Genomic DNA, 17,345 nt, shown 5'->3' with positions numbered 1-17,345 from the left:
AGTGATCAAGTCTGTTAACGAGAGAGAACATAGAAGAATCTTGGATGGCGTATGTAGGGAAGGAGTTTTATAGACTGTTGCCATGATTAGAAGATTTAGAACACTCCCTGATAATGAAGCTAAAATAAAAAGTACTACCAATGGAAGAAATTTCTGTGGAATGTACTCATGCATGCTGCTTAAAATATCTGAATCACATATTTCAGAGCTCATTTTTCACTGAAAGATACGCAGAAGTTTCAAATGTGAACTGAAAATTCTTTGCGGCGAATGGAGGAAGACCACGACTGCTAGTGAACGAAGAAGTTTGCCGTTGTTAGAAGAATAGTTCTAAAATATGATGTTTCTTGTTTCAAAAAAATGTTCCACGTTTCCGTTGCCGAACTGACAAGCCCGTTTTTGTCTTAGTAATTTCCTATTTTCGATTTCGCCCGGGAAATTATCAACACATGAACTAATTTAGATTTATTGGGAAGGGCAAGGTGCATCCCCTACCTATTGTGAACCAAAGTTCTTAAACCCTTTTTTGTTACTGCTTTTAAAACGCTTGCAGCTGCATTTCATGCATTTTCCATGTGAATGGATTGTGAGCGTTCCTTCGCCGTCCCATTAAGACAGAAGAGCCGTATTGTATTAAAAGCATGACAGCAGCTTCTTTGTGAGATTTATATATGGCTTATAACAGAGTGTTTTAAAGCAATTTTTTCACCCGTCCCATGAAGACAAGACGAGCCTTATTGTGTGGTTTTTAGGGTTTACATAAACTAAAATACGTTAAGCATGACAGCAGCTTCTTTTCCTGGACTTTCTTTGGTTTGTGAGCTTTAAAAGAAAAGGCTTTTCCCCGTCCCATTAAAACAAACGAGACGTATTGTGATTTTAAGTTTTTATATGAACTGAATACACATGACAAACAGGTCATCAGTACACAAACAGAAGACACGAACGAAAATATCAAGACCATTGATAATATAAATTCTAGAAAATTATTACATAATCACCTTGGGAGGTATTGTTTGCCGAGGGACGTTTAACCGCTAACATGCTTCTGGATAAAATTTCACGAATGGAATTCAGCCAAATAATTTGTCATGAATATAATCATTATAGATATACAGACTACTAAGAATTCCTCATCACTATTCATGCTGAGGATACACATACCTGCATGACCTTGTTTTCTCAGATTTAAGATCAGATCATAATTGAACGAGAACAATTTGTTTGAAGTAAAGGTCAGGAAATTACAATTCGTTTTGTGTCATCATATCTTTCTTAATTTCACACGATTGCCTATGCAAATTTCCTGTCTAGAAGAGGTGGATTTTGAGCCCTTCCAAATGATTTCCCTTTCAGTTGAATTTTTCAAAAATTAGAGGTAAATATTACAAGATGCGTAAAATATAAATCTGACATGAACCTTCCAATTCAAAATCATATTTTCTACCTTAGACTGAAAATATCCTGAAAATAATCACAAAACACGAAAAGATATAATTCTTGAAAATCTTTAAATTTTCAAAAAAAAAAATTGTTTTACATCAATCTTTGCATAGTGATGTCAAAAAAATCAACTGGTATAGCAGGCCAATCACAATCGAGAATTTTTGATGGTCATATTATTATTATTATCATAATAGTTCTCCCTTTTTATGATTTTAGACGATTCGAATTGATTTCCTGGGTGCTTGGTTTTCATGCTGAAGATATCGTTTATGAGCTTCATCTTCTTTATTATTCGGCTTGTAGCTCACATCGGCAGAAACTAGAGTAAAAGACTGGGAAAAATCGAGAATATATAAATGCAGTAGCAGTAGCAGTAGCAGTAGCAGTAGCAGTAGCAGTAGCAGTAGCAGTAGCAGTAGCAGTAGCAGTAGCAGTAGCAGTAGCAGTAGCAGTAGCAGTAGCAGTAGCAGTAGCAGTAGCAGTAGCAGTAGTAAAAATCTGTATAAAACCAGTATAAAATCAATTATTCTTTTTTTTTTTCAGATTTCAGTGATGACAAGCTGGGGTAGCTTTGCATTCAAACGCTGCAACATTGCTAAAGATTTTCAAAACAAAAAAGGATTGAAGTAGAATAATGCAAAAAGCCTGTATTCACCTGTTCCTAAACGCTAATCCAATCGATAAACTAATTAAAATTTTCAAAATTATTTTGAATTTGCCAGGAAGGATACCGAAAGGCGTTAGCTAGTGCTTGAATTTATTAAATATGTAAATATGCTCGGGAAAAATTCCGAATCCCCCTCTCGTTGCCGGTCAAGTGCTAATACTGCTACTGCAAGTGCTCTTGCCACTAAATTACTGGGAACTCATAGGGAAGTGCAACTGGATAAGGTTTAAATAGTATTTAGTCTAGTCACTTAGGACGGACTTACACTGAGAAAACCTACTTTATTCCACACTTGGGATAGCTGTTAATCCCTAAGTGGCTAATTGAACATACTGATGTCTAATATTCACAAAGTGGCTGTGAATTAAGCGGAAATGTTGGCGCCAATACGCCCTCACAGCCACAACTGAGTGGGATTTTAGTTCTCGCCGTTATTATTGTTCGGAAAGAATTCTTTATCTGCCTAACTGCGACAAATAAACGCTGCTGGATATTATTAATCAGCTATCACGTTGGTAAATCTACTCCATTAAGTATATAGGGATTCAAACCAACCTTTCCATTACTAATTTTTGGATTTTCCAAGGACACTCCATCAATTACTGGTAAAGGAAATCCTTTGTCACCAAATTCTAAACAGAAAATATAAAAGGCTTTTAAAAATGCATTTATTCTTAATATGAAGCACGTATTCTTTATTAATGAGTTCCAAGATTTCGCCAAAACGTACTTTCGCTAATTTCATAATTTTGTTTTCGCTACATGGTTTTCAAAGAAACTTAAAAGTATTTTCTTTCTTATGATTTTTTATGATATCAAAAAAATGTCTGAATCATTCGTTAGGCATATTGAGTAAAAAGGAAATTTTGGCTACGATTCCTAAACATTTCACATTTTATCTGAAATTTAAAAGTATTTCACTAAAGCTATGTTTCCTTTCGCTTTTGTTTCCACTAGTAAGCTTTAGATAAAGTTACATTACAGTTTTGATTTATTAAGAGTGACTTTAAAAATTATGGTAAATCGCGTAACAAAAAATAAAATTATATGTATTTGTATTTCTTCGTTGGCCGTATGTTGGTAGAAGAAAAACGTGGGTATTTTCGATAACCTCGAATTAAACAACGAAGGTCTGAAATGGTGCTTACTAAGAGCGCGCGTAAAGAACTTAGTTATTTTGAAATTATAAAAATACCTGTGGAGACAGACAGATAGACAGTGTGCTAGAGGATCCTTACCGTTGATTTCTTTGATGACCAGCTTGTCAACAAAGACGTCAAGAAACACCTGTAGCAATTTGATGTTAAGCTAAAAGAAATAAAACTCAGTGTAGTTAGTGTAAAAATACTGCAATTTACCATGGTTACCTACACGTCACCAACTATCCATCATGGTTACGTTGACGCGATCAACCATTCACCATGGTTACCAACACCTGATTAACTATCCATCATGTTTACGTGCACATTATCAACCATTCACCATGGTTACCAACACGTGATCAACTATGCATCATGGTTACGTGCACCTCGCCTTAATGTGACGAACTACAACCATTGTGACATCTGCACGTGATCAACCATGTATATATATTAATACAACTTACCAAGATATTACCGATGGCAGAGTCTATAAGCCTTGCCTTAAGTCTAAAAGGAAGCAATACAAACATTATTTAACAGACATTTAGCATCAATCAATTTTAAAATAAATAAATAAAGAGGCTCTAGTCACAGAATTTTCTTAAATAAAAGGGGATCAAGCAGTTAAAGTTCTTTCTTTCCAAACAATACATACTTGACAAAGTCTGAATGCACAGTTAGGTTCGTCTCTCTGACCGCAATCTTCACTGAACTTGAGATTTTCTATTGGAAAATTGAATATATTTTAAAAGATATTATCAAAAATACGGGAAAGCTAATAATTACCATCATAAACTTACCAGTCCAAGGGTCAACGCGTACACAGAAGATCCATTAGCCAAATCCACATACATCTCAATATTTCCAATAATCGATAGATCAATGCCAGCAGCAAGTGAAGACACGGTTGGGATTTCTGTTGGATAGACTTTGAGCTTCATTGGGCGATCTGGGTACTTGTAATACAGCTGAAAAATAAACATTAATTCAGTGTTATCTATTTTTCATTTTATAATCAGGCTTTTCCGACAGTAAGATTTTTTTACCATACCAGTGGAATAAGAAGCTTGAAGGTCTTCGTGTTCAGGGCATAAGAAAAGTTTTTCGGAAGCTAAAATAAAAAGGTAAATTTGTTAGTCATTTTATATTTTATAAATACGACAAAATAAGCCAGTGAAAGGATGGGTTGATGCATGGATGGATACTGATGCATGGATCGATAGACGTATGGATTGATAGAAGCACCCAGCTGATCTGAGAAAAAATGTTAGAAAGTCAGAATTTCGTGAAAATTTGCAAAAGTTAGGTGTCATTTTTCCTCTTGAAATCGGGGATTTCTATGCCACCAAATGAAAAATTTAACGTTGCTAATACGCACCTTACGGCAGTGACACAATAATTCATGAGTTTTATATTTGTATTACAATGGCGAGAATGTTTTCGTTTTTCGGTCATCAATTTTTGCAGGCTTCATGACACTTCGGTTTTGCATTGAACTCATTTCGGTGTGTCACTATTTCAGAGTCAGCTGGATAGATGCATGGATGCATGGATATTACTTACATCATCGTTTGTCACTGTCCGGTTCATGAAACCAGCTTGCATATAAACAAAGCTGGCGGAATTGAGTACGTAATCAGTGATCCACGCGTATACCATACTGCTTGATTCAGAGTCTACTGGAAGAGAGACTGGAGTGAAAGGTGCCTCACTCGGATGAGCCACCGATTCGAACTCGCCCTAAAAGAAATTAAGAAATAAAATCGATCTTGAATTGAATGTGTCTTTGTTACCATAACGAAAATCAAACAGAGCGAGCTAACGAACTTCGCTCACGCCTTACACTATTGGTTAGATCACTCTGTTTGTTTTTCGTTATGGTAACATCTCATTTGTAAACAGTCGTCGTTCATTTTTGCAACCATTCCCTAATAATGGCTGAATGAGCCGAAAACTTGGATATATGGAAATAATTTACACGTAGACGAAGCATTGATCCACTGAAAAAATCAATCTGTTGGAAAGAAAAAAATGCCACAACCAAAGCTGGGCCTCAGGCAAAAGGTGAATTGATTGTAAAATGTCAATAGTCCCCTTCACAGTTCCCTGCGCCATTTTGAAAGGTATCCGTGCCTTTGCATCGAAGCGAGACAAAAGGTGAGCTTACAATGATAGAGATATTATAAATAATTGTCCAATATGTTAACAAAAATCTATCAAGATGGCGCAGGGAACTGTGAAAGGAACTATATTGAGAGTTTTTTAAACACGGAAGTAAAGTAGTAAAACCTTGGAGGATTATAATCATTTTACGCAAAAGCGCGAGTTCTCTACAAACCTTAACGAAGACATCCAGGAAAGAAAAGGAGGAGTTTGGTGTCTTAACAAGAGCGTAGTCTATCAAGGAGTACTTGTCAAGCTGTTTCTTAACTAGAAATAAAAAAAACGAACATTTGTTTGCTTGAGTTTTAATGCGCAAGTTTCATGGCTGGAATAGACCTCTTTACCTTGGGCGTAATGTTTTCTCATTTCAGAACACGTGTCATTCTCTTGAGAATAAGATTCGTTGTTTAAGTCCTATCCATAGTTTTGTGTCTTCTCATGCACATTCGTTAAACAAAAAATGATACTCTAGGAAACGAAAAAAGGAGGTACTTGCGATGGTGAATAGCGATAACATGACTGGGAAAACATTTCATCCAAGGTAAAGAAGTATATTGTTTAATATTACTAGCTTGCTTTTCCCCAATATGTTTCGAGTCCAATATATTCTCCTAAGTCGAGAAGATTTTGAAAATAACGTGATGAGGTCTGTCTTATCAATCAATGACAATATTTACACAATCAATTGCACAATGCTGTTGCAATTCCCACAGTGCTTTAGTTTGTGCATCACCTAATATAAATAATGCTCCATGCTACATAGATAAGTTACCATGTCTTATTAACATGAAAAACTACCGAAAATATTATACCAGGAAATTTAGCCACAGCTTTGGCGCCTTGATCATTGATAGCTGAAGTTGCAGCTTTGCACAGCTGTAGAGAAAAAATGATGAAACAGCTAAAAAATAATGTATAATATGTATAATGTAAAATAAATTTTATTGTCCCATAAAACTAGAAATGTTTAAAAAAGCATATTAAGCTTTAGCTGTTGTATCACAGCGTGGGACAGTCACGACCGAGCTAGGCTCCAAATTAGGTGAAAGCCCAGAGATCGAATTGGAATCTAAAAGTTGATTTTAGAGAGAGGAAAATCGGAGAGCCCGGAGAAAACCATCAAAGCACGGGAGAGGTCCAGCAAACATCTCTACTCACGACACCGAGACCGGCAGGACTCGAACCGTGATGTATTGATAAGAGGCGACGCATTTACAGTGCACTCCATCCATACTTTCCTTTCTTGCAAATCTTGCAGTAACATTGAAAGTAGGCATTTTTAGCCGTGACTTCTTAGGCGCTGAATGGCTAAGCACTCCTTTCCATGTGGGATACATTTTAGAAAATAATCAACGCTAATTTGGAGTAAAAATTAAAATATAGAAGTCAAAATATTTTGCTAATTACCTCAGAATTAAGAGAACTTTTGATAACGCCTTCGATCTTACTTGAAAATAAATTGTACAACCAGCTAAAGCCATGAACAAAAATACAAACAGTTAAAATTCCAGTACTGTATATTGCATTACCTTTGATTCTACAATCGAATAGGACGTTTGTATGATGGCTACGGGAATCATTAATTAGCACCACTATTCTCACGAAGCAATACAAATTTATATAAGAAAGAAAATTCGCGAAGCATCCTGGTAGTGAGAGTCAAATGACGCAATCATGCAAATGTCCTATTGGAATTACAATATATTGAATACGAAGCCGGAAAAATATGGCAAAAACAGCTTAACTTCACTCACTCTCGACCTCAGGGCTCTGTCATTCTTACTGCGCATGCTCGACGAAATTTAAAAGACGCTGGGAAACTTCAGGATTTCAAAAGCTGTGATTAGCTACGATATTTTTGGATATCGATACGATATTGATGGAAAAACCGCGCTAGCAAAAGCAAGTGCCCTTGCAATACAAAATTGCCTTAAGGGTCGATAAAATAGAATAATCTATTAATAACATAAATAAACAAACGCCAATTAAGGGTTAGCGCTCTCTAGCTAAAATTCTAACTCATGCGCATTACATATCAAGTCAGGACATTTGTCGTAACCTCGCGCTAGGGTTTCCCATATAGAGTCTCTCTCATTTCGTCGAGCATGCGAAGTTAGAATAACAGGGGTCGTAAGTTGCGTTTACCTTGCTCCACCAGAAAAGTGAATGCTGACTCCTCCAATACTTGCTGAACAGCCTGCAGCTGCGATGGTTGGGTGTCCGTCAGACGTGGCTCCTGGAAAATATACCAGAAAATGAAACTAAGCGCTCTATGATCGCTATCTCAAAAATGGTCTTGGTTTCTTTTGTAATGTCAACGAATACAGCACCCACTTCTTAGTCACTTCTTAGTTTTTATTCTCATAGGAATGGATGCTATATTAGAAGAGCATCAGATAGGGGGGGGGGGGGGGGGTGCTTACCGATCTTAATAGAAACATCAAAAGAAATACCACTTGCTGATAACGTAAAGCTTCCACTGTCACTTATATGAGGCCTGAAATTGAAACGAAGGTTAGATCATATTGGCTGGCCCCGTTGTCTATCATTAGCCTTTTTAACATAGGCATATAGCGAGGCAGGCTACGGCGACAGCAAGTGAAAATCTTATTCGTGGACGTGAAACCTAGTCCATATTTCCGGCCATACATTTGAGTCTTCTAAGTCTTACTCCTCGTGTACCGTAAAAATGCCTATTAAATGAGCAAATTAAGCATTGTGGTTTTTTCTTTTAACGGCAGAACCATGCTTTAATGGTTTCCCTGCATTTAACTCTAACTTTTGCAAACTTTTTCTTCAAAGACAAATATACATTTGTTTATCTACTACTTGGAGATTTTTGCGATTTTCCCCTTTTTACTAATTTAATAGATTTTTTAACTCTACCACTCTACCACTCTACCACTCTACCACTCTGCCACTCTGCCACTCTGCCACTCTGCCACTCTGCCACTCTGCCACTCTGCCACTCTGCCACTCTGCCACTCTGCCACTCTGCCACTCTGCCACTCTGCCACTCTACCACTCTGCCACTCTGCCACTCTGCCACTCTGCCACTCTATATTCCAGAGAAATAAATAAGGTTAAGGTTTAGGCCGTCACAGTCAACACGAAATCCGAGTATTAAGAACAAGTTTAAAGTTTACCAGTGGTCTTCTCGGTAATGCCAGTGTCCACTCATACTCATAGACACGCTTGATACAGACATCTCGAGCCCAACATTAACCTTGGTCTTGAGGGAGTACGTCGGTATTGAGAGGCTGCTCACTTCAATGCTAAGGAAAGGAAAAATACCGTCGAACCACACAAACAACAGTTACTCCCTTAAAGGGACATCGCCCGCTATCGGACGCTTGTTTTTCGTTTCCCAGTAATATATACATCTATAAATCAACTCTACCCTGTTAATACGAATACGGACAATTTGACTGCTGTTGATGATGTGCTCCTTATCTGGGAAAATGCTGACTCACAGACCCAGTATGGGAGACAGAACGGCTAGTAATAAGCTCCTGATATGGGATTATTCTGGCTCACAAACCCAGTATAGGATATGGATGTTCCTAGGAATGGGCTTCTGATCTGGGAATATGCTGGCTCACATACCCAGTAAGGAGACGGATGCTCCTAATCATGGGCTCCAGATCTGGGAATATGCTGGCTCAGAGACCCAGTATGGGAGATGTATGCTCCTAGTAATGGGCTCCTAATCCGATAATATGATGGCTTACAGAAAGAGTATTGGAGAGGAATAGTCCAGTAGCTTAATGCTTAAATCGTGACCGAGGTGACTAAAGCACCAAATTTGGCACAGAACTTCGTTTTGATGTAACAAACGATTTCAGAAGGGGTGCCCAGTGAAACGAGGTCGTGGGGTCTGATTTCACTCCAAAAGGGGGAGGGGTGGGGTATTTCTCTTAAACTTGCTATATAAAGTAAATTGAATATATTAAATTCTTTGAAATAGTAATTTAAGCACTCAACTCCATGTACAGAGCTTCGTTTTGATCTAAGAAACGATTTACAAAGGACTGATTAGTTATATGAGGTCGGGGGGGGGGGGGGGGGGCTGATTTCACTCCAAAAGTTTGAGGGTATTTCCTAAAACTGTCTATATAAAGTAGTAAAAATATAAATAAAAGCCATACGGTAATGATAAAGTTGATGAATAGCTCCTCATTAAAATAAACAATTTAAAAGGGATATCCATTGGTTTTGGGATGGGAGTGGAGGGGAATGTTTTTTAGAGGGGAGGGTATGAGACATTTTCTTCTTGAAATATACCTTTTCAATCTACTAATTAAGATATCTTTTCAACGCAAGATAGTTTTGGGTCTTACATATCACTCAATGTTATTTGCTGTGAAGCATTCGGGACATGCTGCATGGCTGGAGGGATATGATCTGGACCTGTTAGATCGAGAAGGAAAGCTTACCTCATCATATTACAGGTTAGCTAGTATTGGTGCACCCAGCGGAGCAATAACAAAGCTCTGTGCACGAGAGATTCGACTTCACACATTTGCATCGGTTACTGCAGCCTTTTTTGCATCCACATCTCAGCAGCTCGGCGCAGGCTTTTGACGCATCGGGCAGTGCACTCCAAACAGGATCCCAAGTCTTCTTCATGGTCCACCCCCAGCCTTCTGGCGGGGGAATGTTCTGCTGGGCCTCCATACAAGTTGTCCAAATCCCTCCCTGGTAAATAGCTCTTCGTGTGTGCTGTAACAACGCTTCCTTAATATGATTAAAAGTCAAATTAATTATTTAAGACCAAGTGATGTATTTCTCAAAAACTAATGCAGCTAGTCAGTTACGAGCAGCAAAACCTCTTGTACTTGTCTTCTTACCTGTGTTGGTGGAATATGTTCCAAGTTTCGGTTTTGCTTGGTGAACAGGTGACGCCGTGATTCATTGACACAACTGGTTGAGCTTGATTTGTCATACATGACCACAGTGAGACGTTCAAGAGTCTTGAAATGGGGTGACATTATGTCGATGGCATCAAATGGATTCTCCTTAATATGAATGAATGCATCGGTTGCTTCTTCATATGATTTCCAAGCCCCCCAAGCAGTCTGCTTCCCCCTACCAGAAAACGATGAAGTCGTATCACAGCCTGTAAAGGCATGGAAGAGTGGTAGGGCATTAGCCTTTCTCTCACCAAGCTTCTCGCAGATAGCATTAATATGGTAGCACCGATAGTACTTTCCCATGCCAAAGCCAACCCAAATATCAAGAGGGCCATAACTTCTCATCAACTGATAAAAATGTCCAGCAATGATTACGATAACATCAGTATCGACTGTGCGAACAAAAATGGATTTCTCGCCGTTTCTTAGGGCGTCCAGGATGTGTACAACTATCCTCGTGTCAGCTTCTTCCTGGTCACACACCTGCATGACACTCTCCCCACCTGACGTGACATTCACTCCTGAGGTGATATAGATCTTCTTGCCTTCATATGGGCAAACAAAGCTTCCAACTCGCTCTGACAAAAGTGCAAAGAGTTCTTCCTTATTTGTCGAATCAAGAAGAAAGTTTTTCCAGTCTCGAGGAAGTTTGGTATTCCCTCCAACTTTCTTTCTTCTGCCTTGACCTCGTTTCTCTCGTGTGGCCTCTTTTAAACTATCAGAACGGTACTCATCCCAAACGACATCAACTCGCTTTGACGAATGAAGCTCCCGAGTTAAGAAAGGTAAAAATACTCTTTCGACATACTGTGAAAACGTAGACGCCGGCCCAGGTAGCAATGCATGGACAAGAGCAGCACCATCAAAGATTTTTGTATCATAACTGGCTGGCGGGTCTTGCTGTGATGGTACTTCAAGGCATTTTAGAAGATCTGACTTCTTGCCGAAGCGCATTTTACCAAACTGAGACAATGATGGTGGATATGGCTGGTTCTCGTGTTTGAAGAAATCTTCAAGGTCTCCATCCCGGTTCTGACTGGCAATATATAGTCGACTGAACAAGCTACAATCGCTTTTAAGTACAGACAATTCCTTCAATGTTTTGGAGGAGGTTTTTGGTTTCTGGCGCTTGAACAAAGGTAAGGAATTCTTCTTGATCGGGTCGTTTATAGACACCTTCTTCTCTACGATCACATTGTGGACATAATCCTTGTATTTCGCGGATCCGATATCTTCGATTGTGCGCACAGTTATCGCAACAGATTCGTTTGCACAGTCGCGAGAGTCTAAAGCGATAAGTTCAGGAGAATCATCGATGAAGGGATTACCCATTTCAGAGATAGTGGCAGAGAGGTTTTTCACTTGCTTTTGAAAAAGTTTCTGCGAGGAGAGGCCTTGATCATGATGGGCGTAGCTACTTTCTTCTTCATTATCATCGTAATAAGGCAGGTCTACTTCAAACTCCTTGAGAAGTCTAGCCAGCTCAGGACCTGAAACCATCCATCTGGCAAAGGCTCCAGGGTTTTCTGTCAACCCAACGGCTCCCCCAGAACCCTTAACAAGAGCATTATTTTGCTCGTGTGCTTGGTCAACTGGAATGGAAGAGAACTTCTTCGCAGTTTTCTGGATAACCCAAAACTGTGACAGCTGCTGCTTGATTTCATCTGGCAATAACTTCATATCTTGAATGAAGACGGGCACCCATCGGGAATAGTTCACATGGTCTAACGCAAAAAACCACGGGGTTAATGCCTCCAGTACTTCTACAAAAAGATCAAACTTCCTTTCGCGGTGAGCTTTTATAAACACCAGGATCTTGATTTCCAGTTGCATTATAATATCCCAGAACTGAAAGGTAGGACTCTTCTTCATCATATTGGACCTCCATGACGCAAATGAATCTTCATCATCAAAATCTTCTGCTGATCGAAATGCATCTCTCTGCAGCTTGAAAAGAGCAACCACTGTGACCTGATGAGCATGTCTCGTTCGTGCTAGGTGAGACACTTTTAAGAAGGATTCTGACGTTCCAGACGACGCAACTCCGGCTTCTGTTAGCGCACTGGTCCAACCAGACCCATCGAGTAGATCGCCGCATAGGGCCCACAGAGCCATTTCAATGTGAAGGCCGCCTAGCATTGTTACATACATATTTTCGCCATATCTGTCCGGCCATTGCCACTGAATATACTTTGAAATGGCGTAAAGTGGTTGATCAATTGTCAGTACAGGAACCTGGTCTGGATTAAGAAACGATGTTGTGTTACGCAAGAGATCCATACCATGCTTTATCATTGATACCGATGCGGCTTTTTCATTGAACATTGGTAGAAGACTAGATATAGCAGGGTGTTCTTTGCTTGACTCTATTAGCGCAGCGTGATAGCCTGACCATGATACAAAGCTACCCTTGACAAGATTGCTTTCTAAGAGAGAAATACTTTGTTCAATCCAGCACTTTTCTTGTTGAACTTCACCAATGAGGTTTCCATTGGTTTCATGTGGATTGTTATTTCTGGTGTTAAGAGTAATTTTGGAAGTATTGATATTAACTGCTGGCACCGTCGCATAGTTGTCAGGAAGTGTAAAATCTTTTTCAAGATCTTCTTCTGACAGAGATACTGCAGGTCTCGATATCCCTGGTTTACCCTCAGTTGGAAATTGAAACACGCTTAAAGCAGTGCCATGAAAAGAACCTTGCGATGTGGTCGAAGAAGGGTTGTGATCGATATTGTCAAGTGCCCCAACTGTGTAAAGTCCATGACGTAGATTTGAGGGGCAAACAATGTTTTCAGCTCTAAACTGTCTACAAACTGATGATGCTAATCCATTTATAATCTCTGTAACCCTGTCGTAGGAAACACTTAGGCCTAATTGGTACAGGCTATCAACCAGCATTCTACTTCTGGTAAGAGTATGAATATTCAAACCCACATATATAGGGAGTGGCGGTTCTCGTGATCTGGAATGGCGTTTCTTTTTACTTGCTTGAGAGGCGCCTTTCTTGGAATTAAAAATTATCATCTGCGCAATTGTTAGACATGCTTGTGAAACATCTGAGGGTTGATCTTGGATGTTAGGCCCATTTAAGAGCAGGGATACAAAATATGACAAGTTGGGTGGTACGCTGTCAAATTGACATCCTTGCGTGAAGGTCCCTGAGAACTGAAAACCATCATTTTCAAACATTTCTCTTCTGATTAGTTTTGCCACACTCGTGAAATCCAGGGCCTCTGACTGAAAGTCTCGTGATTCTAGCTCCCTTTTCAAAAGTGATTTTAGAGCGTCACTGAAAATTAAGATAACATTTCTACCATCTGACTGCTCCTTGAGATCTTCACAAAAGTGTCCAAGAATTTGATTCTTCAGACGGGTCTTGTTTACAGTCTTGACGATGTCGAATGCCTGCAGACGCTTAACATAGAGCTGATGGAGGTCAGAAAGCTTAAAGATACGAACGCCATTTTCTGCTGAATATTCCATATATGATATCAGTTCCGAGAATGCTCGTGCTTCAGCAATTAATTCGCTTTCACCAGAGGAATTTTCAGCAGTACCCTTTTGCAGCAGCGACCTGTATCGGTTCTTGAAAGACCTCATGCAATTTCGGTGATATTTCGCTTCGCTTGCAATCATATCTGTGCCAGCCAATTTGGATAACAGCTCGACGTCCTCAAGCTCTGTGGCCATCATTTTCACTGTCTCATCTACTGTAAAAGTCGTCACTTGATGGAGGTCTTCATTTCCATCTCCACAGAAGATACAGACATCCTTGTCACAAGCATGACGTTTTGACGCTCTTCTGTCAGTTTCGGCGCCACCATCGTCACTTTTTCTTTTCTGTGCTGACAAAGCTTTATCCAGCTTTGTTTTTGAAAACTTTAAATGACATGATTTGTGCCAACTGGCTTTGTTGTTAATAAGGCATTGGGCATTCTCATCATCGTCTTTGAATGCCAATTTTATAGGTAAGGAATTGGCTTCTCTAAACTGAGATACGGTATACAGAAATGTTTCATATGCATTCAAAGCAGTGCCATCATGAAAGCTATTAAGAGGGCATCGTAGTGGCTCTGAAGGCCGTTTTTCTTGACATATGCAACACAATGACCAGTCCATACAGGCATGAATTGCTGGATAAAATATCAATAAATTATAATAATTCTGCTGGTTTGTCAGCATTAACTTGGAACTATTCATTTAGAGTGATTACACTAAGCTATTACACACTAATAATCAATTATTATTTAAGAGGTTAAGTGCAATCACTCTACCTTATTTAACTAGGCAAATGCAATCAGGTGCAAAAAAATATTTTCAAGTTCGTCTGCTAAAAGTAGTCTGACCAAAAAAATAATGTCAAATTCTTAAACGAGTCAACCAAAAATTATGTATCTTACCTTAGAAGTAAATAAGAGATTGTTTAATGAAAATAATGCTCTAACACGAGCAATTTTTCAAGGTTAATTTTGAAACTTTACAGTCTGTGTAGTGACGATCACGATCAGTTAAAAAGACAAAATGGCCGCCTTAGTTTGTGATTTGTAGAGAAACTCTGCTGACCAGTTTACTGCAGCTTCACATTATTTGATGAAAAATACTCATAACTTTAATTTGCAGTATAATTTTTAAGGCTTTTTTTCCAAGAAAACATTTAATAGCTTGATGTATTCTAAGAGAAATTACTGTAAAAATAAATATTCTTTAGCAGTACTTATACGAAACCCTTCCTGAAGAAACTCTCCCACCCCTTCCCCCAAAAAGCCATTACCCCTTCCCTCCCATCCCCAAACCACTGGATATCCCTTTTAAATTGTTTATTTTAATGAGGAAGACTATTCATCAACTTTATCATTACCGTATGGCTTTTATTTATATATTTACTACTTTATATAGCGAGTTTAAGAGAAATACCCCACCCCTCCCCCGTTTGGAGTGAAATCAGACCCCCCGACCTCGTTTCACTGGGCACCCCTTCTGAAATCGTTTGTTACATCAAAACGAAGTTCTTTGCCAAGTTTGGTGCTTTAGTCACCTCGGTCACGATTTTAGCATTTTTTGGGCCTAAGCAACTGGACTAGAATGCCCCTTGTGATGGGCTCCTGATCTGGGAATATGCTGGCTCAGAGACCCAGTATGGGAGATGTATGCTCCTAGTAATGGGCTCCTAATCTGGTAATATGATGACTTACAGAAAGAGTATGGGAGATGAATGCTCCTAGTGATGGGCTCCTGATTTGGGAATATGATGGCATACAGGCCCAGTATGGGAGGAGGATGCTCCTAGTAATGGGCTCCTGATTTGGGAATATTTGGGCTCTCAGACCCAGAATGGGAGATGGATGCTGCTATAGTAATGGGCTCTTGATCTGGTAATATGCTGGCTCATATACCCAGTATGGGAAATGGGTGCTTCTAGTAGTGGGCCAAGCATGTAGAAGTATTCAAACCTACCAACCTTGATAAGGAGTAGCTGATATGTCCCACGGGTGTGTCTTCATCGCCTGAAACGTCTGGAATCTTAATAGTCTTGAGTTTTTCATTCAAGACCTCAACAGCTATTTTCGCAACTGAAAAAATAAAATGTGATATTTAGACATTTTGGAGAGCTAAAAAAGAGAACCAGGGGTGGTGTAGCGGTAGCGGTAAAGCATCCGGCACATCTCACCTATGCGCCAGTTTGAGTTAGATTCCTAGACTCGGCATCAATAAAATGTTAGGAGAGTTTATATCTAGGGTGGTCCTAACTCCCATCCCCAATTTGTAAGTTATCGTAAAACGTATGCTTTCCATACTATAAACTTACGGTTTCGAGTCATGTTTACGTTTGTAGGAAAAAAATTACAAAAATGTTTTTAAATGCATTGGAAAATAAAATAATATGGAAAACCACTCTTACAAAAATAACTAACACTTAAAATATTATATGAAAGAAGATTGGAACAACGTCTGGCTCAGAAAAATCTATTTTATTCTTTTCTATTCCTTTAACGCACTTAAAATATTAAGTATCCTATATCTATATTTAATTTTTCGTTAAAGATTTATTTCAACGTGTCCTGGCAAATACAAAGCCCTTTAATCATTTGATTTCTAGATTCGGAAAATCTGCACAAACCTGACCCGGTAAACCGAACCATTTGTTATCGAAATCTAAAGCAATGAGCAGAGTACTCATAATGTCCAAACACTAAAACCCATACAATGAAATTGCAGTCCCCGTTGTCCCTCAATTACTAATTGTTATCTAAAGTTTATTGTTGAGTAGCTAGCCTTTCATTGTTTGAGCCGCGTGTTGTGTGAAGTGATTTGGAACGGGCAAATGAGCAAAATCATGACAAACAGATTTCGCTTTCATAAATAGGTTATTTTTGACTCTAAACCCTGTCAAATTCTATAAATATGAAAAGTGATTGGATTCATGAACCACTGAAATTAGAAATTCTTATATTTTTACCCCTATATAATTCTTAAAATGAAGTTGCTAAATCGCCTTACATACCATAAGAAAGCCCTTTATCTGTCAAGCGAAGACGAATCCCAGGATTTGTAGTCAAACTACATACAGCTAAAGTCACAAACACAAGAAAAGTCAATAAATTCTTCATACTGCTTTCTAGCCGTCGACGTTACGTCAGTATAAGCAATATAACACAGAAGTTAAATCAGTCTGTATCAGAACGCTAGAGCATCATTTGAAAACCGGAAGTGACATAATAGAGATCAGATGATATAGGTGTGTGAATTTAAGGAGGGTGGAGAGGGTCAGAAAATAAATGTTACTCGAGCCTTTTTCCTTTCCTTTGACGATTTCTAAAAAAAAATTCTAATCGAATCATAGTGATCTATACATCTTGGTAGAGAAAATTCAAGGACTTTAAGGAGGGGTTTTTAGTATATTGAGTAGAACTGCAGGCTTTAAGGAGGGTGGGGAGGGTTAGGAAACAAATGTTACACGAGCTTTTTCCTTTCCTTCGACGATTTCTAAACAAATTTTAATCGAATCATAGTGTT

The 17,345-nt window shown here is 38.8% G+C and overlaps 3 protein-coding genes across 3 annotated transcripts in view; 1 reads left to right on the top strand and 2 right to left on the bottom strand.

Annotated features, from left to right (window-relative positions):
- The window catches only part of LOC116302039 (copper homeostasis protein cutC homolog), a 46,696-nt gene extending 44,024 nt beyond the window's left edge, over window positions 1–2,672 (top strand). The window contains exon 10 of the transcript XR_004197810.2: window positions 1,990–2,672. The gene's annotated coding sequence lies outside the window, so the exon portion shown is untranslated. The remainder of the gene's footprint in view (window positions 1–1,989) is intronic.
- On the bottom strand, window positions 872–17,026 carry LOC116302037 (bactericidal permeability-increasing protein). Its single transcript, XM_089028251.1, has 16 exons — window positions 16,834–17,026; window positions 15,790–15,901; window positions 8,565–8,693; window positions 7,842–7,915; window positions 7,564–7,654; window positions 6,826–6,889; window positions 6,231–6,294; window positions 5,594–5,685; window positions 4,819–4,995; window positions 4,307–4,366; window positions 4,056–4,223; window positions 3,911–3,978; window positions 3,720–3,762; window positions 3,352–3,421; window positions 2,669–2,745; window positions 872–1,778 (listed from the first exon to the last, which is right to left on the bottom strand). Exons 1-16 carry the CDS (start codon window positions 16,937–16,939, stop codon window positions 1,659–1,661), a joined length of 1,515 nt encoding a protein of 504 aa, XP_088884377.1. The 5' UTR covers window positions 16,940–17,026; the 3' UTR covers window positions 872–1,658.
- LOC148911898 (uncharacterized) lies at window positions 9,573–13,432 on the bottom strand. Its single transcript, XM_089028248.1, has 2 exons — window positions 10,269–13,432; window positions 9,573–10,155 (listed from the first exon to the last, which is right to left on the bottom strand). The coding sequence occupies exons 1-2, from the start codon at window positions 13,353–13,355 to the stop codon at window positions 9,871–9,873; spliced, it is 3,372 nt and encodes a 1,123-aa protein (XP_088884374.1). The 5' UTR covers window positions 13,356–13,432; the 3' UTR covers window positions 9,573–9,870.
- Window positions 17,027–17,345: the final 319 nt, after the last annotated feature.

The sequence above is a fragment of the Actinia tenebrosa genome, unplaced genomic scaffold (assembly GCF_029948245.1).
Source record: "Actinia tenebrosa isolate PJP-AT-01 unplaced genomic scaffold, QUT_ActTen_1.0 PGA_scaffold12__29_contigs__length_12842862, whole genome shotgun sequence".
Lineage (NCBI taxonomy): Eukaryota > Metazoa > Cnidaria > Anthozoa > Actiniaria > Actiniidae > Actinia > Actinia tenebrosa.
The sequence above is the reverse complement of the archived record's forward strand: the minus strand, read 5'-3'. Positions and strand labels throughout refer to the sequence as shown.